The 24,186-nt window shown below is 55.9% G+C and overlaps 1 protein-coding gene across 1 annotated transcript; it reads right to left on the bottom strand.

Moving 5' to 3' along the window:
- Window positions 1-2,525: 2,525 nt before the first annotated feature.
- EHD2 (EH domain containing 2) lies at window positions 2,526-19,337 on the bottom strand. Its single transcript, XM_081274461.1, has 6 exons — window positions 19,184-19,337; window positions 17,265-17,746; window positions 16,698-16,795; window positions 12,187-12,599; window positions 7,780-7,944; window positions 2,526-4,255 (listed from the first exon to the last, which is right to left on the bottom strand). Exons 2-6 carry the CDS (start codon window positions 17,666-17,668, stop codon window positions 3,704-3,706), a joined length of 1,632 nt encoding a protein of 543 aa, XP_081130587.1. The 5' UTR covers window positions 17,669-17,746; window positions 19,184-19,337; the 3' UTR covers window positions 2,526-3,703.
- Window positions 19,338-24,186: the final 4,849 nt, after the last annotated feature.

The raw sequence follows: 24,186 nt of genomic DNA on the forward strand, positions 1-24,186 counted from the left end.
ATGGCCTTAGGCCTGAGCCTAAGCAACTCCATTTTAAAACCTGCAGTCTCATCAGGCACGCCTAATGGAGCCCTCCAGTATAGCCCTCAGGCACAAACAAGTCACTTCTCCTCACCCTGATAAACTCAGAGTCTAGTCTCCAGCTGGCTGTCCTCTGCTGATAAGAGGGAAAGGCGAAAAGATCAGGGTGGAGACCACCAGACTAGATGTTTTAACCCCAGGGTAAATGATGTCACTGAGAGACCTGGTGCCAACTGATAAGGATTGAAAGGGCTGTCCAAAACCCCAAAATTTGATATAACTATTGGAGCAAATGAGCAGACATTCAGCCAGCTGACAATGATGCCCTCACGCTGAGAGCTTGAAGAGGACCTGGATTGACATCCCAACACGTTTTCATTGCCTGATCCTCAACCAGCCATCAGCTTCACCGAAGAGAAGCCTGCTTTGGTTTCTGATCTGATCACCACAATCTGAGTGAGTGTGCATCTGCTGGATTTAGAGCCTAAGGCTTGAGACTTTAATTTAGCATTCAAAAGGAATGTCATGAGCCTGTCATGATTCAGTGTGTTTGTGGTGCTTAGAATTAATCTAGAATTGCTTGCTGTGAATTGATTATTTCTTGCAGTGGCTAGCATTAAGGATGGTCATTTTCTTGATTAAGAACCTATAGAGTGAAATTAATATTGAGTGATTTGAGTGAATAAAGCATTGACTAGGGCAGAAGCACATGGACATTATTTCTTCCCCTGGACTGCATAAATTGCACCTGTTGCCCCTTGAGACAGCAGATTATAGGTGTGTGCCACCACGTCTGGCTGATTTCAGAACTGACAGTAGCAGATTTAGCACAAGACACAGTGCAATCTCAGGTTTTGGCCGCTCAATGTTCCAATCCTAGAATCTTGAAAATCAAATATTTTTAGGATTGTCAAGGCTGGAAAAACAGAACATTCAAGGAGTGTTCAAAATATACACTATCCGGATCCCTAGTTAACACGTGTAAGGCCCTAGGTTCAATCCCAAGCCTTGCAAAAGAGGGATGGGGCGAGATCCCTAGAAGCACAGATTCAGGATCATTCATCATCCATAAAATGGGAACGATGATGAGAGATTATTCTAAAGATTAAAAACATAAAGCAAGGGGCTGGGGATGTGGCTCAAGCGGTAGCGCCCTCGCCTGGCATGCGTACAGCCCAGGTTCGATCCTCAGCACCACATACAAACAAAGATGTTACGTCTGCCGAAAACTAAAAAATAAATAAATAAATATTAAAAAAAAAAAAACATAAAGCAAGGGCTGGGGATATAGCTCAGTTGGTAGAGTGCTTGCCTTGCATGCATAAGGCCCTGGTTCAATCCCCAGCACCACAAAAAAAAAAAAAAAAAAAGTAAAGCATTGAAGACTGTGCCTGATATCTGCGTTAGCTATCGCCCCTGAGACTTAATCTAATAATCAACTCATATTTGCTATTTACAAATAATAAAACAAGCTCAGAGGCCTTTGGGTCCTTGCAACCATCCAAAGGGATCTACAGCTTCATAAAAGCCAGTCTTGCAGGGCGCTGTGGCACACGCTTGTAATCCTATTGGCTCTGGAGGCTGAGGCCGGAGGACCGCGAATTCAAAGCCAGCATCAGCAATTTAGGGAGGCGCTAAGCAACTCAGTGAGACCCTGTCTCTTAAAAAAAAAAAAAAAAAAACACACAAAACTGGGCTAGGGATGTGGCTCAGTGATTAAGTGCCTCTGAGTTCAATCGCGGTACCAAAAAAAAAAAAAAAAAGCCATTCTTGAGTCATAAATGAAAAAGACCCAGAGAGGTAAAGCGCGACTGGGTGGGGGGTGTCACACAGTAGAACGCAACCAGATCCTTGCGTACAGTGTTTGGAACCTGAGCACGCACCGGCCGCCTCGGAAATCAAACTGCCCTGCTCCCGAGGCTCCGCCAGAGGGCGCCGAGGGCCACAAAACTGAGCGCGCGTGGGCGGGCGGAGCGCCGGGACAGCGTGTCCTGGGAGCGGCGGGTGTGGCCTGGGTGTGCGTCCGAGGACAGCACGGGGTGCGATGCCTGGCGCGGGCCGATCCCCAGGGCGTGAGCGCGCGCAGGGTGGTCCTTGGCAGCCTGCTCTCCGCAGGACCCCGCCCCTCCCTGGCGTTCCCTGTCGCAGGCTGGGTACCCCAGTCGTGCCAGCCCAACTCGGCGGCCCGGGCAGGCGAGGGTCATGTTGTGCCCAAGCGCGCACTCACACAAGCCCAGGCCGGGCGCTGGTTCCCAGGCCCCGCGGCGGGAGGCGGAGAGAGGGATGTCCCGGGGGGAGGGGGGGCGGGCCCCAAAGTAACTTCTCTTCGGAAAATATGCAGGGCTGGCCCCCAGCCCGGACCTGAGTCACCGGGCTCCGCTGCGCTGACTCACGGACCCTCCCGACCCCGCGAGCTACGAGGGCCTCCCCACCCCGAGTCCACCCAGGGCGCCGCTGCCCTGGAGGGGCGCGGGCCACCCCGCCCCGAGACAGCGCGACTCCGGCAGAGGAAGAAGCCTTGCCTTTATTCGCTCTACGGGGGACACTGTCTGGCTCCCTGCCCTCCCAGCGCGGGTGGGGCCGACGGTGGGCGCGCGCATCGTGGCCAGCCACCTGGAGGAGCGCCCTCTCCAGCTGTTTCGTTCTCCCGCGTCCTTTCCGCGGGGCTTCCCACCAGGGCCGAGCCCTGATGCGGAGGAGGCATGAGAGGGCGTGGGGGGCCCCTTGGGGAGGGAGGGGAGGACGGCTGTAGCACCAAGAAATCGCTCCCCACGATCCCTGAAAAGGGGCTGCAGGAAAGCCCCCAGGCCTTTGCATCGTGGGGGCTACGTTGAAGTATGGACTGAGCCCGGTGCGGGGCAGAGACTGGAATGCTGCAGTCCTCAACCCCAGGAGCCTGCGGGGGCCAGGGCCGGGCTGGGCCTTTCAATCCAGGGCAGGTGGGCAGTGGACAGAGTACCTCCAGGGCGTACAGTCTGGGGGGAGCCGGACAGACCGACTGAAAGGGCTTTTCCACGTGCTGCAGGATCCTTATTAAAGAAATTTGGGGAATCAGAATTTCCGGGCTTTCCTGGGGACAGGAAGGGGCTGAAGAAGGGTCCATCTGAGGAAGCAGGGGTCGTGTCTCCTCTCTGAGCCCCCAGTGGTCCCAACACCTGAGGACACGATGTGGGGGAGGGTTCTTGCCTGGCTGGGCAGGAGGAATAGGGGCAGAAGGGAAAGTTTATCTGTCACTTGAACCCAGTGGTCTCTCACCAATGGAGAGGGACAAGGGGTCCTACCTGGAATCAATTATGTGTTTGTGTGGCTATGTATCTGCCCTCTCCTGAGGCTGTCAGCTCCATGAGGGCTGGACAAGTAGTAGGTGCTCAATAAATATCTGAATGAATGTTGGGTGGATGGGTGCCTGCGTGCTTTCGTGTGAGGTGCCCAGGTGCATGTGAGGGTCGAGGTGGGAAGGGTGCAGAGAAGCCTTGCCACTCCCTTTGGACCCCACTAAATGCTTAGAGTGTCTGGCGGTGGGCGGAGGAAGCCCCCACTCCAGTCCTTGCAGCTGCGTAGGGTGAGCAGGTAGGATGCTTGCGGACAGGGCGGAGCCAGAGGGTTATGTGCGCGCAGCCGACTGGAGCTGGGGAGCCACAGCAGGGCAAGTGGGAGGGAGGGCCTGCGGTTGGTGGCGGGCTCACTCTGCCGAGCCCTTATGGCGCCGCTTGGAGGGTGGCACTAGACGACGAGGCAGGTTGGTGGGCAGCCCGTGGCCCTCGAGCTTGGCCTCGATGAGGTGGCTGGCCAGGGCGAACTCCTCGTCATCAAGCATGCCGTCGCGGTCAACGTCGCTCAGCTTCCAGATGCGCCCCAGCACAGAGTTGGGCAGCTTGGTGCCCACCATCCAGGTCTTGGCCTTGGAGCCGCTCAGCTTGCCGTCGGCGGGTGCCAAGTTGTAGAAGATCTCGTCGTATTTGGACTTGTCCTTGGTCACCACCCATTCGGCCTCGTCGTCAGAGCCTTCCTCGCCATCCTCCAGTGCCTCGTCAGGCCCCCGCTCTACGAATGGGCCCATGTGGGTGCCCTCGAAGGCGCCGCCCTGCACCCCGGCCTCCGTGCTCTCCAGCTCCTCCTGCCGCAGCAGCGGCATGAGCTTGGCGATGTCGTGCGTCAGCATTTCATCCAGTGCCTCCAGCAGCTTCGGCTTGAGCGAGTGGAACTTGGTGAAGTCATGTGCCATCAGCAGCTCCTGTAGTGGAGAGCAGGAACACTGAGAGGAGAGGTCGGGGAGCCCTCTCTAGGCCCTTGGGGTGCAGGCCTGAGGACGCTTGGGAGCACTGAATACCAGCTCTTCACCAATAGCTGCAGAAGCTTTTGAATATCCAAACAGCGCTTTCTGCTTGGGCACTCCCACCCCCTCTTCCCTACCCAAGTCTAGCGGGCTGAAATGCAGACAAGGGCTGGAGGTTCTGCAGCTATTTCATATCATGAGGTTTCTTGGACTTGGCAGCAAGCATGGACAGAAAGGGACAAGGTTTTCAGCTCTATGAAGCACCAAACCAGCCCTGAACCAGAAGACACTTGAGCAAGAGAGTCCCCAGGGCCCTCGGATGAGTCAGAGCAGTAGCCCTTCACCAGATGGTGGAGGAGGAGTTCAATATTTTAGTGCACCTGCTAGCCCTGCCCACCCTCCACTCCACCCCGAGGAGTCCGGCCAGCACCCCACCATTTTGCAAGTTAAGAAAAGTCAATTCCATCAGTCCTGTGCAACACAGCAAGACCTCCATCTCAGAGAGAGAGAGAGAGAGAGAGAGAGAGAGAGAGAGAGAAGGAAAAAGAAAACTCAGCGGGACAGTGGAGCAGCAGTCATCCCAGTGACTCAGGAGGCTGAGGCAGGAGGATCCCAAGTTCAGGATCAGGCTGGGCAACTTAGCCAGACCCTGATTCATAATAAAAAATAAAAGGGGGCTGGGGTTGTGGCTCAGTGGTAGAGCACTTGCCTGGCATGTGTGAGGCACTGGGTTCGATTCTCAGCATTGCATATAAATAAATGAATAAAATAAAGGTCCATCAACATCTAAAAAAAACACTTAAAAAGGTAAATAAATAAATAAATAAATAAAATAGAAAGGGCTGGGGGTGGATCTCAGTGCTAGATCCCCCCGGCTTCACCCAGTACCAGAAAAAAGCATTTTTTCCAATTCTTGCCACCGTGTCACTGTACCACAGGGGCGCAGCTGAGTAACTGGTGCCCAAGCTGGGCGGTAGGGTTAGGATCCTGGGACACCCGCGCTCTGCCCAGGCCATTCTGCTCTGGAGCAGCTGTGGGGTGGGTTTGTGGTCACTGGATTGCACACTGGAACCCTAAGTCACTGCGCCAGGAGAGTCCTTGCCAAGGTCGACTCACTGCATGCACCATGCTGTTTTCCAGAGCCCAGGAGTGGTTCCCGGTGTGACTGCAAAGGGGGAGGGCTGTGACGGGGTGGGGGGAGTGCCATCTGAGGACACCCAGCTCCACCTCCTAGAAGCTGGGTGGCCTCGGGTAGTGGCTTCACCTTGGTTTCCATGGTTTTGTTTTGTTCACTTTGATACCCAGGATTGGACCCAGGGGTTCTTCCACAAAGCCACATCCCAGCCCTTTTAATGTTTTATTTTGAGACAGGGTCTCACTAAGTTGCTGAGGGTCTCCCTCAATGCCAGGGCTGGCCTGGAACTTCTGATCCTCCTGCCTCAGCCTCCCAAGTTGCAGCCACCATGCCCTGCTTGGTTTCCATGTTTGTAAAACAGGGGTGATGACATGAGCATGGTGGTATAGTTGGGCTCTTGAATGTCCCCAAAGGATCATGTGTTGAAGCTTGGTCCCCAGGTTAGCAGTGTCCAGAGACGGACCTTTGGGAAGTGATGGATCCCCAGGGTTTTGACCTCATGGATGGATGAGTCCGTTGGCGGTTGGTGGCTGGGGCTGGGAGGGGGGGGAGTATTGGGAGGCCTAGTTGAAGGGAGTGGCCCCTGGGGACTGTATCTCATACAGCCTACTCCCGGCCTGTCTCTCACTGCTCCCTGGCCACTCGCCCCTCTGCCGTGCTCTGCCTCACCACGGGCCTACAAGCAAGGGAGCCAGCTGCCCGTGGATGGAGACCTCGGAAACCCTGAGCCAAAGTAAATCTTTCCTCTTCTAGGTTGTTTGTCTCAGGTATTTTGGTCACAGTGAGGAAAACCTGACTAACACTAACACACGCAGGGAAGGCCAAACAAATTCCTCTGGATGAAGTGCTCGGCAGCCACTGTGCCTCTAGCCCAGTGGCTCTCAAGCAGGGGTAATGTTGTCCCCCCAGGAGACAGTTGGCAACATCTGGGACATTTCTCTCTTTCTTTTTAAATATTTATTATTTTTTGGTTCTGGGGATTGAACCCAGGGATGCGCTACCACTGAGACACATCCTCAGCCTTTTTTGCTTTGAGACAGGGTCTCACGAAGTTGCTGAGGCTGGCCTCAAACTTGCCTTGGCCTCCTGAGTGACTGGGATAATAGACACATGCCATCTCACCTGGCATCTGGAGGCATTTCTGAGGGACAGAGCTGAGGAGGCGGTACTGGGCAGAGGCTGCTCCACTTCCTGCAGTGCACACCCCCCTCCTCCAAGAATCATCCACCCCAACGTCTGTCGCGGGCATTGAGAAGCCCAGATGTAGCCCCAGCTTTGGGCCAGGGCGGGCAGACAGTTCAGCCTGACCAGGTTGATGCGGGCATGTGCCCATCTCCCAGGGGAAGAAATTCAGGCTCCCGTGGGGCTCCACCTGGCCAGGGTCACTGAGCTGCTGGTGGCCAGCGGGGACTCTGCCCAATCCTTTGGGGTCTAGGCTGCAACTGTCTCTCCCTCACAAGTCACAGGCTTTCGACATCAGCCAAAGTCAGCCTCAGAACCGAGGCTGGGCAGAGGCTAGCCCCCAGCCTCCCTGAGCACAGCCTGTCTCCACACCCCGGGCTCCTGCCTGCCCGCCCACCTCCCAGGCTGCACCACATCCCTGCCAGCACTCCCCCAATGCGTGAGGAGCCCCCATGGGTCCCCAACGTCCATTCTGCCTTTCTTCCTCGGTGCTGGATCCCTTGACTGTACCTGATATCAGCCACCAAGAGGAAGAACCATGCTCTCAGCAGCCCCCAGCCATGTGACTGAGTCCAGCTAAGTGGATGTGAGCAAGGAGTTGCTCATGCAATTTCTAGGATTACCATGTTCAATATGGTAGCCCATGGCCCCGTGTGGGTATTTAAACCAGTTAAATTTAAATAAAATCCATGATTCAGTCTTAAGATTTTTTTTTTCAGTGCTAGGGATCAAACCCAGGGCCTCATGTTGGCTAGGCAAGGGCTCTGCAACTGAACTGTACCCCCAGCCCAGGAAGTGTCCTTAAAGAGAGTGATTGTACCCTTCTCTTCCTTTCCCTCCCTTCTTGCTGGATGGAATGCAGATACAATGTCTAGACTTTCTGCGCTTGTTTTGTACCATGAGGTTTCTCAGGACATAGAGGCCAGGCATGGAAGAGAAATAAGACAGAAGGGGGCCTTACACAGCACCAAAGCAGCCCTAGACCCTGTTCTTGTGGGGTTTCTCCTGATCCATCAGACTGACTCACAAGCCATGCTCCCATGGACCCACGTGCAGGGGACTTTCCCACATCTGCTGCCGTCCCTCCAGCTCTCCAGGCCCCTCTCTAGAGCTCACTGGAGGTGAACTTCCGCCCCCACCACCCGCCCCCTGGGCAGCCTCCCACCTGCATCTTCTGGCAGTCGGGAAAGTCCCCGGGGGAGATGTGGTGCTCCAGCTGAATCTTGGCAAAGATGACGGGCAGCTTGAGGATCAGCTGCTTCTTCTTGTTCTCCTTCCCAAACACAGAGGGCATCTCCTTCTTCAGGTAGCTGATGATGTACGCGTGAACCTGCGGAGCAGCATCCTCACCTGAGCCCGGGCAGCCACAGGGAGGTGACCAGCAGGGCGCAGCCTGGGGGTCTGCATTCATAACCCATGAGGGGGGGGTGCGGCTGCTGCAGGCCAGGCAGCCTCTCTTAACCCTGCTGCCTTATCAGCCGGGGCTCCCCTGGACTCCCCTCTCTTGTAAGCGATCCCCACCCCTCCCAGGCTCCAGCTGCCCTCCAGCCGTCCACTCCCACATGCCAGCCTGGACCTCTCCCTGAGCTCGAGCCTCAGCTAATGGCCTCCTTGACATTCCTCACCGGCTCCGCACCCTGACACCCCAAGTGGAATCCAGGCCCAGCCCCAGACTGTCACTCTAAGCGGTTCCCCTGTTAGAGAAGAGGAGCCCTCGTGACCTGCCTGGTCTCCTGCCCCTGCGGCCTCTGCCCACCAGGCAGCACCAGGCCTGATCTGCTTCTCATCCACGTTCAGAATTCCTGCCCTAGCTGACGAGGCCCTATGGGGCAATTCTCCAAGTGTCTCCAGGGAACTCTAGGGGCCCCAAGACCCTTTCAGAGGTTCCCATGGCCCAAACTATTTAATGATAATACTAAATCGCCAGGTGCAGTGGTGCAGAGGGATCACAAGTTCAAGCCCAGCCTCAGCAATTTAGAAAGGCCTCAGTAACTAGGAGAGAGCCTGTCTCAAAAAGTCAAGAAAGACGTGGGGCCGGTGTGGTAGTGCACACGTGTAATCCCAGCGGCTCGGAAGGCTGAGGTAGGAGGATCAGGAGTTCAAAGTCCAGCCTCAGCAACTTTGGGAGGCCCTAAGTAACTCAGCAAAACCCTGTCTCTAAGTAAAATACAAAAAGGGTCTGGGGATGTGACTCAGTGGTAAAGCACCCCTGGGTTCAAATAAATAAATAAATAGCCATTTGTTCCTGAGACTTTTTGGTTTTTGCTCTAGTTTCTGTACCAGGGATTGAACCCAGGGGTGCTCTACCACTGAGCTCCATCCCCTGCCCTTTTTACTTTTTGAGATAGGGTCTTGCTAAGTTGCTGTGGCCTCAACCTTTCCACCCTCCTGCCTCGGCCTCTTGAATCACTGGGACTATAGATGGACAGCACCCTGCCCAGCGACAGTGAAGTTTCTAAAAAATTACAAGATGTCTAACATTGAGACTGATGGAATGTTGGAACAGAGCAGAATCAGGCTGTCTCCTTTGAAGCCAGATGTTAAAGTGATTTGCAAAACATGAAAAACAAATATATAGCCTGGTATGGTGGCCACCCTGTAATCCCAGTCTCTTGGGAGACTGAGGCAGGAGGATCGCAAGTTCAAAGCCAGCCTCAGCAACTTAGTGAGACTGTCTCAATAAAAAGGGCTGGGGGTATAGGTCAGTACATAAGTGCCCCTGGGTTTAATCCCTAGTTCCACAAAACAGAAACAACAATTAAAAAGTTTTTAAGAATGTTATTAAAAATGTTTTTAAAGAATCATAGGTTTCAACTATTAAAACTTTCAGTGATGGCCTTCACCAGCTGGTTGAGTGATTTCTTCCCACCCTCCACCACCCAGTCTCCTCCAGCCACCTGGGATTTGCTACCTCAGGGCCTTTGTACTTGCTGTATTCTGGGCCTGGAATGCTCTCTCTGCAGATCGCCACTCAGCTCACCACATCCCCTCCTTCAGACCCCCCCTACTACAATCCCTCACCAGCCTCCCTCTCCTGGGCGTCACTTGTTCAGTGTCTGCTTCCCCACTAAGCTGTCATTCTTCCAGAAAAGGAATGTCGTTTGTTCTCTGCTGTATTCCAGGGCCTAGAAGAGTGTCCGAGCACAGTGTGGACGCTCAGCTTTGTCTAAGGTTTCCCTCCCGGCATCTCACCCTCTTCAGAATCTGGCCTCCTGAGATCCTGGCTTCAGGAATCACAGCACCTGGAATTCCCCCTCTAGCAGCTACCAGTTCAACCTAAGGGCGGGCCGGAGGACTCCCCCGCCTACCTGGCAAGGATGGGAAGCCCGAGCAAGTGGCCGGGTGGGGGACGGTTACCAAGAGCCCCTAAGGGACAGGGAGAGCTCCTGAAGGGAGGGAGACAGTGTGAGCTGTCGGTGGCCAGATATGGCAAAATCATTCTTGAGGAGGGGGTGTGGAGGGGGCGTGACACGGCTTGGGGTCATGGCACAGTGATGCCCAGTCACACTGGACCCTGAATTCCATGCCCCAAGGTGCTGAGCGCACCAGGGAGCCATGGATGAACCTGCTGAGAGGGGTGGGTGTGGCCTATGGACCAGAGAGACCAATCACTGCAGGGGTGTGGCCAGACGTGTGGGTGGAGCCTACGAGAGCGGGCCAATGGGGCGAGGGGGCGGGGCCTGCAGCGGTTCCACTGGGATCCAGAGGGAGACCGCTGGCGGGAGGTCGCTGATGGCTTTTCCAGAGAGGAAGCGGGGGAAGGTGCCAGGAAGAGATAAGGTGCAGGGCGGGCTGGGCCGGGGCGCGGGTCGAACTCCGGGGTTTGTCCGCCTTTCCGGAGCCGCCTCCTGCCTGACGGGGGCACCAGGTGTCCGGCCCCGCCCCGCCCCCTCGGTCCCCGAGCCTGGGTTCCAGCTCCCGCCTCTGCTTCCCCCAGGGACCTGAGGGAATGAGGACAAACCGGAGGCTGAGAAGGACGGGGGAGGCCGAAAAAGGGGGAGGATACAGAGAGCAAAGGAGTCAGGGTGAGAAAGAAAGGATGAAACAGAGAGAGAAAGAATTGGAGAGACAGACAGACTGACAGCCACCGAGAGCTGGTGGGAGAAGAGAGGGCTCCGCAGGCTCCGGGCTGCCTCTCCAGGCAGGATTCCTGGGGGGAGGGTCTGACTCGCTGGGCCCTGCTCCTCAAACCAACACCTCAGCTCCCCAGCACCTCAACCTTCCCGGCTGCCCTGCTGCCAGCTTCCTGCCCCGCCTCCACCCTGGCAGCCTCGCCTATGAGTGTTCCATTTGGCCTCCAAAATCACTCTTCCACCAGTTCCTGTGCTCTCCTCTCCCTCCCCAAGGCCTGACCAGGCTGGCTCCTCCAGCCTCCTCCCTGGTCTGCAGGCCCCAAGTCACACCCACCTTCAACCACCCTCCAGAAGGCAGCCTAAGTGGAACCCTGCCTCTCCCCAACTCTCACCTTCCATGGCTCCCCATGTCCTTGGGACCAAGCACAAACTCCTCAGCACAGCCCACCAGTTCCCAGGTGTTCTGGCTCCCAGCCACCTCCCCAAGCTCAAACCGAGTTACTCACACTTTCTACACTGGGTTCAACACAGACATTTTCCCTCAAATGCTCTCTCCTCCACGGAGCCCTCCTTGTCTGGCCCCAGCCTGATTATGCTGGCCTGTCATTGTCTGGGGATGGGTCTGTCTCTTCCCCAGAATCCCCGCAGGTCCTGGGACTGCCTTGGGGTTTGGGGGGAACCAGCAGGGCAGGGCTGGAACTGCCTTGGTCATTACTGTGTCCCCAGGACTGCCCAGCAGAGGGCCAGGCACAGAGGACACCTTGTTCAATTTGTGGGTCTGTCTAGTGTCCTCATTTGACAAATATTTCCTGAGCAATTCTGTTTTAGCACTGCGGCTACATGAGTGGAGGAAGTCAAAGATCCCTGATTCCCTGGAACTTAAACAGGAGGCAGGAGGCAGACAGTGAACAGACTCCCCAGTGAGGCTGACCCGAGAGAGGCCGTGATGGTGGGAAAGCTAAAGCAGAACCTGCAGGGCCAGAGCTGTGTTCCTGAAAGGGAGGCGGCAGGGCCCTCCTGAGAAGGTGAAGTTTGAACAGAGACTTGAAAGGCAACCAGTGAGGACAGCCCAGTGGGAGGGAGGCATGGAGGCCAGAGGTGAGGCTTCTAGGAGGACTTCACCCCAAGTACAAAGACCCTGAGGGAGGGTAGAGGCAGCCAGGAAGGGAACAAGGTGAGGACAGAGGGGAAGGGCAGGAGGAGATGACCTGTGGGCCACCTGAGGAGTCAGTCGGCTTTTGTTCCGAGACAGGGGACAGGAATTGGAAACAAGCAAGGCCAGCCACCAGAACACCGGATTGGCGGTGGGAGATGGAAGAAGGCACATCACAGAGGAGACCAGCCAGGAGCTGCAAAGTACAAGCTCAAGATGGAGAAGTGACCCTCTGCCCCTTTCCAGAATGATCCACCTCACTGCCCTGGTGCTAAGTCGGTGCCAAGCAGCCCGGGAAGGAGGGAAGGAGGGAGGGAGGCCAGGCCTTTGGCCTGCCACTGCTCACCCGCACCAGCCGGGCCCTCTTCACCAGGTCGTTGAGCTTGCGCAGCGCGGCGTGGCGGGGCAGCCCCTGGATGTCGCGGAAGAGGTCCTGCTCCTCCAGCTCAAACAGGCGCCGGTTGTCGGGCACCAGGAGCGGCTGGGACCAGAAGGAGCCGATGTAGACGCGCAGGACCTCGGGCGTGCCCACCACCTTGCCCAGCGCCCACATGAGCGCGCCATAGACGCGCATCAGCTGCTGCGTCTCCACCATGTCGGCCTTGTTGAGAACCACGCGGATCTTGTCCTCGTGGCCCCGCAGGGCCCCGATGGCCTCGGAGAACTCGTCCGAGATCTCCAGCTTGTGCGCGTCGAAAAGCAGGATGATGAGGTCCACACGCTCAGCAAACCAGCGCAGCACAGCTGGGAAGTCGTAGCCTGGGGAGTGGGGGGCGCCGGCGGAAGTCAGACCCCACCCTCGAGCCAGAAAGTAGCACCCATTCTTTTGGACGGGATAGTGGACTGCACAGATGTCCAGCTGTTAGCTCTCCAAATCCTGGTCTGTAGGAAATGGCCGACAGCGCCAGGCCCGTGGCTCCACTCTGGCTCCCCCCAGAATCACCCCTCCACCGCAATCGCTGTTGCTCCAGCCCCTCAAGATACCTGGTTGCTGGAGACCGCAGCCCTGCTTGCTTTTCATTCTTCATTCATTCGATAGGCTGTGGGGGGCCTTGGAATGGCTGCATTGCTCATTAAAATAAGAGACCCCTGTACTGTGGACACGCCCAGTCTCCCAAGCCTCCTAGCTTTCTGGTACCTCCCCAGGGCCTGCCAGATCTCCCACAGTCCACTGACTATGGTTCTGCTGGTTGGTTCTTGCCGTGGCAAACCGTTACCTACTTCTGTTTTGTTGAGCCGTATTTACTGGGAATTGTATCTGAGCCAAGCGGGTCTTGGGCACTGGGATGCCGCAGACAAGCTTCCCGCCCTCGGAGCGCACCCATCCCCACAGGCCCCTGTGTTCCTCCCACCACTCCATTCACTTCTTTATCCACCTCTTCTTACCATCGCTGTTGACTCTTTGTTCCCCATAAAGCAAAGCTTGGAGAGCAGAAAGAAATTGTTGAGACCCCCTGACCTGGCAGTCAGAAAGACCTGGATTTGAATTCCTGCTCCACCCCATCAGCTATGTGACCTTAGGCAAGTAACTTAACTTCTCTGGACTTCTGTTTCCTCTTCTATAAAATGGAAATCACAATAGAACCTACATTATAGATCTACTGTGAAGATTAAAAGGATATGTATGAGCTAACATAGGGAAGATAGTGCCTGGCATCAGACTGTACACCTAAAAATGGGTGAGCTTGGGGGCTGGGCTGGGGCTCAGTGGTGGAGCGCTTGTCGAGCCTGTGTGAGGCACTGGTTCGATTCTCAGCACCACATATAAATGAATTAGATAAAGGTCAATTGACAACTAAAAAAAATTTTAAATGGGTTAGCCTGCTGAGTGCAATGGCACAGGCCAATAATCCTAGCCACTCAGGAGACTGAGGCAGGAGATTGATCTCAAGTTCAAGGCCAGCCCGAGCAACCTAGGGAGACCCTGTCTAAAAAGTTTTTTAAAGGGCTGGAGTGGCTCAATGGCAGAGCACTCGCCTAGCATTTGTGAAGGCCTGGGCCCAATCCCCAGCATCACACACACACACAAAAAAGTGCATGAGCTTCTGGCTTCTGGCATGTAATTATACTTCAATAAAACTATTAAAGACAAAGCAGCGCTGGGAGCAGAGGAAGTGCTCGGCAAGCTTTAGTCATGGGCTCGTCAGACCTTGTGGGGGTCATTCTGGAACCATCCTCTGAGCTGCTGCTCTGTGGGGGAGGTGGAGGCAGCCCAGAACTCTCCTCACAGGCCCGCCATCCACTGAGGACGTCGACCTCCCCAAATGGCCAGGCTGGAAGCGGGGGAATCCAGTGATCCCTGGCAGCCTGGAGTGCACCTGGCCTGGTCAGGGCAGTCAGGGAAGGCTTCCTGGAAGAGGGGGCCCGCAGGGAGTTGCACTGGCTTTCCTGGCTTGAGCCTGCTCTCCCAGACAGAAGGAGCTCAGTGGTCCACAGCACGCAGGAGGCTAGCTCTCCTATGACCCCATGTTCCAGATGAGAAAACGGAGGCATGAGACGCTCTGGGACTTCACTGAGACACCCAGGCAGGAGGTCACAAAGATGCTGTGGGACCCACATATGACAGCAGACCCAGACATCAGTGTATGTGCACACACACAGCACACCCAATGAATGCCCTCAGTGACAACAAGCCAGAGCCCCATGGGCCTCCACACTCCACTGGGGAGCTGGTACTGGGGCCAGTCCTGCCCAGGAGGAGGCAGGCTGCTCACTGGACAGCTCGGGTGGGGTGGAGCCATGTTTTGAGGGAGGAAGGGCCGGCTGGAGGGACCGCAGCTGGGCCTCTCCCCTCCAACATCCACACACACTGGCCCGGATTTGGAAAGTGTGTCTCATGGGGCAGGCCGGGCGGGGTGTGGGGGCCGGGAGTGTGGGAATGAGACGTGGCAGAGAGGAACAGTCCTTCTTCTCCACTACAGGCTCCTACTGTGCGCCACACATTGAGTGCTTTGCCTGCGTGACCTGTTCAACCTTCTGACAACCTAGGAAGGGACATCATCGTGCCCTCACAGAGGAGAAACCGAGGCAAGAGATAAGGGGTGTCCTCAAGCTTCCGGGGTTTAAAGGCAGCAGAGCCCAGATCTGAGGCCCAAGGCCCCGCTCAGCTAGCATTACACACACGTGTGTTCACAGACATTACCTGCAGAGGTAGCCACACCCCCACCAATGCACACACATGAACACACACCAGCACACACAGCCCCACACAATCAGAGCCACAAACTGCAAGTCATGCCCTCACTCATGATCTGGAAACCGCACAGTTGCTTATGTTCCCACAATCACAAAGACACTGTGGGACCCACATACGACAGCAGACCCAGACAACAGCATGTGTGCACACACACCAGCACACCCAATGCCCTCAGTGACAACAGATTCACACAACCCCACAGCCTCCCAGATGTAAAGACATCCACATGGCCACAACCACACACTGTTGCACAAGACACTCCTGCACACACACTCACATACACACTTGCACGACTGGATAGCAGACAGAAGGCGCTCACTGCATCTACAGCACATCAGGAGGCTAGCACCCTGTGACCCCACATCCCAGATGAGGAAATGCAAGAGCAATCCCTCTGCCCTACCAGGGTCCTACAGCCACAGTCACATGCAGTGCAGACACAGGGGCCCGGGCCTCTCACACAGACAGGCACACCAGCCGACTCAGACCCACGATCTCACGCCTTCCAGATGCAGGCTGAAGGATCTACATGGGCCAGACGCCTTCTCAGACACACACCGGGACACACATGGGCATTCTCCAAGACAAGTGCCTGGAGGGAGGTACAAGGATGGGGATCCCACGATTCTCCAGTCCTGCAGGATCCCTCAAAGTCACATCCAGTCACACCTTCAGGCACACACGGATTCCCTGACACACAGGCGCACACACACCAAACCACTCAAGTTCAGAGTCATGACCTGGGTTGTAACACGTTGTCCCCATACTCAGTCATCGGCAGCCACCCACGCCCAGCCACCAGGTCCCAGGACACACACAGTTACACCTGGGGCCCGGGCACATAGCCTCCGGTTCCTTGGCCCCACGGCCTCTGTGCGGAGACCTGCTCCCTCCCTCCGCTGGGCTGGGCCTGGGTGGAGCCGCAGGAATCCTCCCATGCGTGCCCTCAGGCTCCCCCAGGCCGCCCCTGGATGCTGGCCAGGGACACCGTACTGCTCGAGCCTGACCCGCGCCGTCCCGGCCTCCTACAGGGCCTCCGGTCCCCTCTGCCCCACACTGCGGCCTCCTTTGCTCCAGTTCCCGCCCCCCCCCCCCAGGCCAGGGGGAGCAGGGAACAGAGACGGTGCGGGGGCGGGGCGCAGATGCTGAGCAGGCCCCGCTGGAATCCACCCCCCACCCCGCACAGCTGTTTATAAATTCCAGCCCAGGCCTTGGCCCTGGCCCCGAGTCCCCTCCCAGCCCCTTTCTCAGCCCCATCTGTGGCCCAGAGGTGCCGCGGGATGGCAGGGTCCCAGAGCCTCCCTGCCCAGGCTCGGCCTCTCTCAGGAGACTCTCTCCCTCTCCCTCCTTCTGACTCGCCCAGACATGTGGCCCCTGCCTGCTCACACGTGTCCACCTCCTGCCTGCCCAACCTCCAGATCACCAACTTGGAGGACTCCCAGCCTCTCCCAGCCTCTCCCAGCCCTCCCAGGAGGCCAGAGTCCTGGAGGCCGCCCAGCCCTCTCCTCCCTCAGACCCAGGGGTCCAGGCCCAGCCTCCTCCCTCAGACCCAGCGTCCAGGCCCAGCCCCCTCCCTCAGACCTAGGGTCCAGGCCCAGTCCCCTCCCTGAGACCCAGGGTTCTGCGGGCGCCTCCCTCCTCCCAGGGCCTTGCTCACTCACCCCGGCTCACTCTCTGTTTGGCGCCTGACAGGATGCCAGGTGTGTCAATGATACTGATGCTCTCCAGGACCTGGTTGGGGAGCTGGGCACACATGAACCTGGGGGAGTGGAAGGCCAGGGGTCAACTCAGAGGAGGGCAGAGAAAGAGGACAGGTAAGAGGGGAAGTCCAGACTGTGCAGAGGAGAAGCAGGCACAGGGGGGGAGGGCCTGGAAAGAGGGACAAAATGGAAGGAGAACGGTATCTAAAACATCCCAAGCTCATGATCTCTGGGTACTTGCCTTGAGTCCAAAGCTATTTCAAGCTCCCCCTGGGGGGTAAAAAACTATAGTCAAACCCATTTTCCAGATGTGCATGAGAGGCACAGAGAGGTTAAGTCTCTTGCCCAAGGCTGCCCAGCTAGCCAGTGGGGGAGCAAGGACTGGAACCAGGCAGGCTGGCTTCACCAGCTTAGCGGCTGCTGCCCTAGGAAGGAGCTGGAAGGGGGAGACCGCAGCAGAGAGAAGGGAGGGAAGCCCAGTTGCAGATATGGAAGGTGCCCCCCCCCCCCGGGCAGCGGCCATTGCACCTGTTGAGGAAGGTGTTCCCGAAGGGGTTGAGTTTTCGGAAGGGCTTGTCGGGGTCCACCACCAGGGCATTGCCGGGCACAGTGCCCTCGGTGTCGCCGTGCATGACGGCCACGAAGCAGTCGGTGGTGGGCTCGGGCCCCACTCGGGAGCCGGGCACCTCCTGCTCCAGCAGGTACTGGATGAAGCTGGTCTTGCCCGTGCTGTACTGACCGGCCACCAGCACCATGGGCTTCCCATCGAAGTCAGCGTCCTCCAGGGCCGGGGAGTGGAAGGCCCCGAAGCGGTAGTGCTCCTCCAGGGGCAGCAGCTTCTCACGGTAGAGCTCCTTAAGGGCCGAAGTCACCGTGCGGATGGTCTCGGGCTGCTGGCCCCGAGCCCCGCTCTTCTTTAGCCAGCTGAACATGGTGGCTTCTCGCTGCCCACTGGGTTCACCAAGGGCGATTCGAAGGTGCAGGAGAACAGGGGGTTGATGGTGGACTGCCTGGAGGGAGAAGACAAACCGAAGGTAGATAGTATGGTGGAGGAGGAGGCGCTGGGAGCACGGATGGCAGGGGTCAGGAGGAAGAAGAGGATCACAGAGCCAGCCCAGGAGGAGGGAGAGATTAATGGTGGTATGGTGGAAGAAGGGGAATTGAGAGTGGAAGAATGAGGGGTGGAGAAAGGGGAGAAATGCCTTCCTGAGACCCTCCTTCTTCTCTTCCTCTCTTCTCCCTCTGATGCATTTCCACTGGAATTCCTCCACATTTCAGAAACTGTGGCCCAGAAATGAGCCAGAGACCAACTGGCTCCCACCCAGAGCCCCAGTGAGGACCAACAGTTCAGGGTGCTCAGGAAATGCCAGGCCTCTGGGGAGGGCATGAGAATCACCGTGGGTCAGTAAAGATCAGGCAGGGCCAGCGTTCAAGCTGCTTTACGAGGGACAGGCGGGATGAGGGTCTCAGGAAAGGGACTGCGTGTTCAAAGATTCACACCCAGACAACGGCCTTCAGAGCAGGTCTCCTGGGATGGGTCTGAGTTAGGGGGAGAAGCTGTCCCCAAAGCCACAGCCACGGCCATGCCCTGTGATCAGACTGTAGGGTCTGGGTGATATCCACTCTTTATTCCTGACAGGACACTGGTAACAGGTTTTGCTCTTTTTGTTTTGTTTCGTTTCGATCTTGGGTCAGTCTGAGTAGATGCTGACAATTTAACTAACTTTTCCAGAGCACCAGCTCTACTCAGATCAGAGTCGCAAATACTGAAAAGGCCCCGGGGTTCCTTGAGAGAGGACTGATCCCGGGGCTGGGACAGGGAGAGTAGGGAGCCAGATTCCATAGGAAGCGCCCAGGGATGGGAGGGGCATGTGGCAGGGGCACAGGGCCCCGCTTTAAGGGACTCCCACTAACCGAAGATGTAGTTAATTGCAAATCAAATATAGCAAATTCATAAAGTGACACTTAAAAAGTGGGGGAGATAGCAGGGAGAGGACTTGGGGAAGGAGGGGCTGGAGAGGCAAGGGCGGGCGGGAGCAGCGACCAGGGATAGGAGCCGAGGGAGGGGGCCCTGGGTGGTGTCCTAGGCTGGGAGGCCGCTGGGGGCCGTCCGAGGAGGATGCTTGGGCTGGCCGAAGGAGCTTTGGGGTTGGCGAGGCAGGTGAGTCGCTCTTGGTGGCAGAGGGACCAAGTTGGACGGACACGGAAGAGGGCAGTGGGGGGCGGCTTGAAGGAGGGAATCTGGAGCTGAGCGGCTGGGGTGGCCGCGACGGGGAGGCTGCGACGGCCTGAGGAGGAGTGTGGGACCGGGAGGGTCGGACGGCTACAGCCTGGAGGAGCTGGGGACCCGGAGAGCCCGTGGGGGGTGCAGGGCTGCGGTTTCGGCGAGCGGGGCGGCCTCGGGGCCGGGGCAGCCTGGGCTCGGCGCGGGGGTCGCTAGTGCTCACCGACGGGCGCTGGCGCTGGGTCCTGCGGGTCCGCGGGGATCGGAGGCGCCCGGAGCGGCCTGTGCTCGGGTCTGTCCTGCTGCCTGAGCCGGGTGGGGCCCGAGCGGCCGGGAGGAGGGGCGGGGGGCGGGACGAGCCCCCCCAACCCGCGCCGGCCTCTGGCGCCCCCTGGCGGGGGCGGGGGCGGGGGAGCGCGCTCTTGGCGCGGCGGCGGCCCCTCGGGCGCCAGTCCCCGGTTCGAATTGCGCCTCCTCCTCGGGCATCGGGCCGTCCACGATCTCTGGCTCCTTCTACCATGGCATACGGATAGCACTGCCAACGAATAAAACTGCTATGCTTTAAACCTTGAGGTCGTGAAGCGCTTCACAACTCTTCCGATTCAAGTCCCCCAGGCCCTCCCTGCACACGCCTCCGGCTCCCTCTCCCTCTCCTCTCGCTGATCCTCAAGCAAGCGCACAGTGCTTGGAGCTCAGAGCCATTGCCGGTGCTGTGTCCTCTCTCTGGACGCCTCTGTCCCCAGGGATCTGCATGGCTTCCTCCCTCCCCTCCTTCAGGTCTCTGCTCAAACGCCACCTCCTCCGAGAAGCCCTCCCTCATCTCCCCGTGTAGCGCCCACCATTTACTCCTCGTCTCCTCTTTATTCTTCTCCACCGTCCTGACAACCACTAAGCTTGTTCTGGTTTCTCTGCTTCTGTGGCTGTCCCCTCTGGAGAACACAACCCCCAGGGCAGGGCTTTCCCGCTGCGTGGTCCTCTGCCTTGTGCTCAGGCTCTGGCGCCCTGCCTGACTCGGGCAGAGGCTCCTTCCAGCCAGCTGAGCACTTCCGTTGTGCAGGACAGCTCTAATCTCTCAAAGTGACCTCACGGACCCCTCAGCATGTCCCAGGGACCAGGTGTCCTTACCCTCCTTTTACAGAGGAGACAGTGGAGCCCAGAGAAATGAATTTAGAAACTTGCTTGTTCAGGACTTAGCAGCGCCCCTGACCCACAGTAGGTGCTTAAGAAACATCAATACTTATCATCCATATCCAGAGCTGAGCTCTTCTCCAGGTCCCTGAACCTCTGGGATTCCGCACAGGAGGCCTTGGGGACCTTGCTCCTCTGTGCCTCAGATGCCCATCTAGAGGCCTTTATCACTTCCCTTGAGTCTCTGCTCCAATGGCCTCTTCTGAGAATTCCCCACCCAGCCCCTGGCACTCCTGTCCCCCTCCCTACTTGATTTCCCACCTTGACCCTTGTCACCATTGGCCAGTCTGTATGTGCTACTAATTTTTCAATCCCCTCCCCTCCAGTTAGAGTGTCAGATTCCCAAGGGCAGGATTTTGTCCAACGTATTCATTGTTGGCGCCCAGTGCCTAGAACAGTGCCTGACACACAGTCACTTTTTATTAAAAATAAACGAATTTACTCAGGAGGCTGAGACCGGACGGATTGCAAGTTTGAAGCCAGCCTGGGCAACTTAACAAGACCCTACCGAAAACAAAACAAAACAAAGGGCTGGGGAGGGCTAGGACTAAGTGGTAGACTGTCCAGTGTGTGAAAGGTCTTAGGTTCAATCCTAGGTATAAGGTTTTTTGTTTTTTTGTTTTTTTTTTTTTTAATCAGGAATAAAACCCAGTGGAGCTTAACCACAGAGCTACATCCCAGCCCTTTTTGTGTTTATTTTGAGATAGGATCTCACTAAGTTACTTAGGCCCTCACTAAATTGCTGAGGCTGGATTTGATCTCATGATCCTCCTGTCTGGGCCTCCCGAGACACTGGGATCGCAGGCATGTGCTACCATGCCCTGCTTGAATTTTTTTCCCCAGTACTTGGGGTGGAACTCAGAGGCACTCTACTACTGAGTCATGCCACCAGCTCTTTATATCTTTTTATTTTGAGACAGGGCCAATCTAAGACTGGCCTAAAACTTGTGATCCTCCTTCTTCAGCTTCCTGAGGTTATAGGTGTGACCACCAGTCCCAGCAAAAATTGTAATTTATATACTATTTAATATTTACACAGAAAATATTTAATTGATTACAATAATGTACATAATTGGGGTGATGAAAATATTCTAAGATTGTGGTCTGGGAAGGTGGCTCTGTGGTAGAGTGCTTGTTTAGCATGTGTGAGACCCTGGGTTCAATCCCCAGCACGTGCAAACACACACACACACACACACACACACACACACACAGCCACCCTAGAGGGATCTCTGAGTGTCCAACCACCCTGTCTCTTTGAATATGCTGAATAGCCTAGGTGCTGTCTTGCCCGCCTGTATTTCTGTCCCTGTTTCCTGAATCAGGGATCCTATTTCAGGGGTTGCAGCCTCTGGGGTCCCCCTCCCCAAGATACTATCTCATTTTTATCTTGTTCTGCTTTTCTGGTTCCCTCCTTCCCCATCTGTCCAAATGGTCTGGAGAAAATCTGGCACGTGCCACACATGAACGGACCTTGAATAAATCACACCAAGTGAAACAGCCCGTCACCCAGGGACAGATGCTGTGTGATTCCACTCACAGGGAGGGACCCAGAGGAGCCAGAGACAGAAGGCAGAATGTGGTTAGCTGGGGGTCACTGGACGCTTACAGATGGTCAATATGTTCAGTTGTGCGTTATGTACATTTTACTACAATTTTTTTAAAAGCAAAAATTTTTTAAAATGGATGGAGGTGACAACCAGTGTGTCTGGATTTTAGTGGCTGAAGTACGGGTGCTGTCTCTCTTGGTTCAGACCCTGCCCTGCGTCCCTATTACTGGACCATGTCGTGGGGCCTCCTGATTGACCCCGATGGTTCCTATGGGAAGGGGAAACCCACAGAACACCACCAAGCTGCAGCTGCGTCCCGCGAGCAAAGAAGCTTATTTTGTGTGTTCATGGAATGGCAGCCGTTGCCTTCCTCTGCTCTGCGGCATGCAGTCACCCTTTCAGAACGGAGGCCCTGGAAATCACGGCCACCAGGGATCAGAGTCCTGTGATCCAAGACCAGAAGAGAGCCCTTCTCTCACGGTGGTTTATTCGGTCTAGAGCTAGGAAGGGAGCTAGCCCATCCCTCTGAGCCCCCATTTATCAGCTACCCACCCACAAACAACCCCACGGGCCTCTAGAGAAGATGGGCGCGTCTGACAGGTCCAGCCGCCACTGCCGCGGTCGCCTAGGCTGGCACAGTGGGCTTGGTTGCCACTCCCCCACCGCCCTTCCCCATTTGGCCGTCAGAGGGCGCCAGTGAGCCTCATCAGCTCACAGTCCTCCAAGGCTTAGAAGCTGGCTGTGGTCCCCTCTTAGAGGGAGAGCCAAGTCACCCCCGGGAGCACAAGGTCCTATAGGATTAGGCTTCCTTTGTTCCCTCCTGACCTTACCTCGGTCTTCTGCCACTTACTTTCTGCGTTCCAACCCCACTGGTCACCTTGCTGTTGGCTGTTCCTTGAGTCTTAGATGCTCTTGGCCCAGAGATCCCTGATGTTTCCTGCTGTATTTCATGCATGACTCTGCTTATATGTAACCTCCCTTGCCACCTGATCCTGAGACATGTCATGTGCAGTTGCACAGGCTGTTCATTGTACAAGTCACTGTGAATGGATGAGAGGGGGCTAGAATCCAGCTCACCTCCAAAATCCAGGAGGCTGCAAGAGAAAGGGGCACCATTTTCTAGTTTACACTAAGGGGACTAGCGCCTCCCTTGAGAAGGTCTGTTGTTGTAGGCCACCCAGTTTGTGGCATTTTGTTACAGAAGTCCAAGGAGACCAACACACTTCAATTTGACTCATCACTGTTTGGTAGCCAATCCTCAAGATGTGCGTCAGCCATATTGGTGAATCTGTCTACTCACCAAAATTTCTTTGAACACCTTAAATCAATACCCCTGGTACTTCCACGGGCATGCACAATAGGACAGCAAAATAGCAAGTCACCCCCACACATGTTCCCAGGCAACGTGGAAGAGGAACAGGTGCCTCTGTGCGTTCCATTTCAGTGCTCATATTGCAAGCAAGTCCCTTTTATGTGGCACCACATTTTCCACATTCGGGAGCTTCTTGAGTGATTCACTGTTTAAAATGGCCCCTAGTGGAGACTGGAGAGCTGCCTTGGTTACCAAGCGCAAGGCTGTGTTGCGCCTCACGCGGGGGGATATGGATAAGCTGTGGCCAGGCACAAGTTCCATGCTGTTGGCTGAATTCTGAGCCAGGGAGCCAGCGGCACAAGGGTCCCTGGCTATCCTGGGAGACTGGCCCCAGGCCCCACCGTGGATACCTACATCCTTGCCTACTCAAGCCCTGATATAAAATGGCATAACGTCTGCATATAATTATGCACATCCTGCTGTATGCTTCAAATCATCTCTAGGTGACTTGTCATATCTAACGCAACGTAAAGGCTAGATTATGGTTGTCATGCTGTATTGTTTAGGGAACTGTGACAGTCAAAAAAGTCTGTACATGTTTAGTACAGATGCAGTTTTTACAGAAGCATTTTTGATCCTGTTGGCTGAACCCACAGATGGGGAACCCAGGGATGTGGAGAGCTGGTTATATAGATTAAAAAAAGGTAATTTTAAACAGCAACATATATTGGGTGCAGTGGTGCACACCTGTAATTCCAGCAACTCAGGAGGCTGAGGCAGGAGAATAGAAAGCTCCAGGCCAGGGACCTGGGGATATAGCTCAGTTGGTATAGTGGTTGCCTCCCATGCACAAGGTCCTGGGTTCAATCCCCAGCACCAAAAAAAAAAAAAAAAAAAAAAAAGAAAAAAAGAAAAAGAAAAAGAAAAGAAAGAAAAAAGAAAGTTCAAGGCCAGCCTCAGCAATTTAGCGAGGCTCAAAACAACTTAGCGAGACCCTGTCTCATAATAAAAAGGGCTGGGGATGTGGCTCAGTGGTTAAGCACCCTGGGTTCAACCTCGGGTACTAAATAAAACAGCAATGAACATAAAACAAGCTGGCATACGGATCAGCTGATGAAAGCATCGTGGCCAGAGGCTGCCAGGACTCTTCTCCCACAGAGTGTTTCTGAGGATCAT

This window comes from Spermophilus citellus (assembly GCF_964194105.1).
Source record: "Spermophilus citellus genome assembly, chromosome: 18".
Classification (NCBI taxonomy): Eukaryota; Metazoa; Chordata; class Mammalia; order Rodentia; family Sciuridae; genus Spermophilus; species Spermophilus citellus.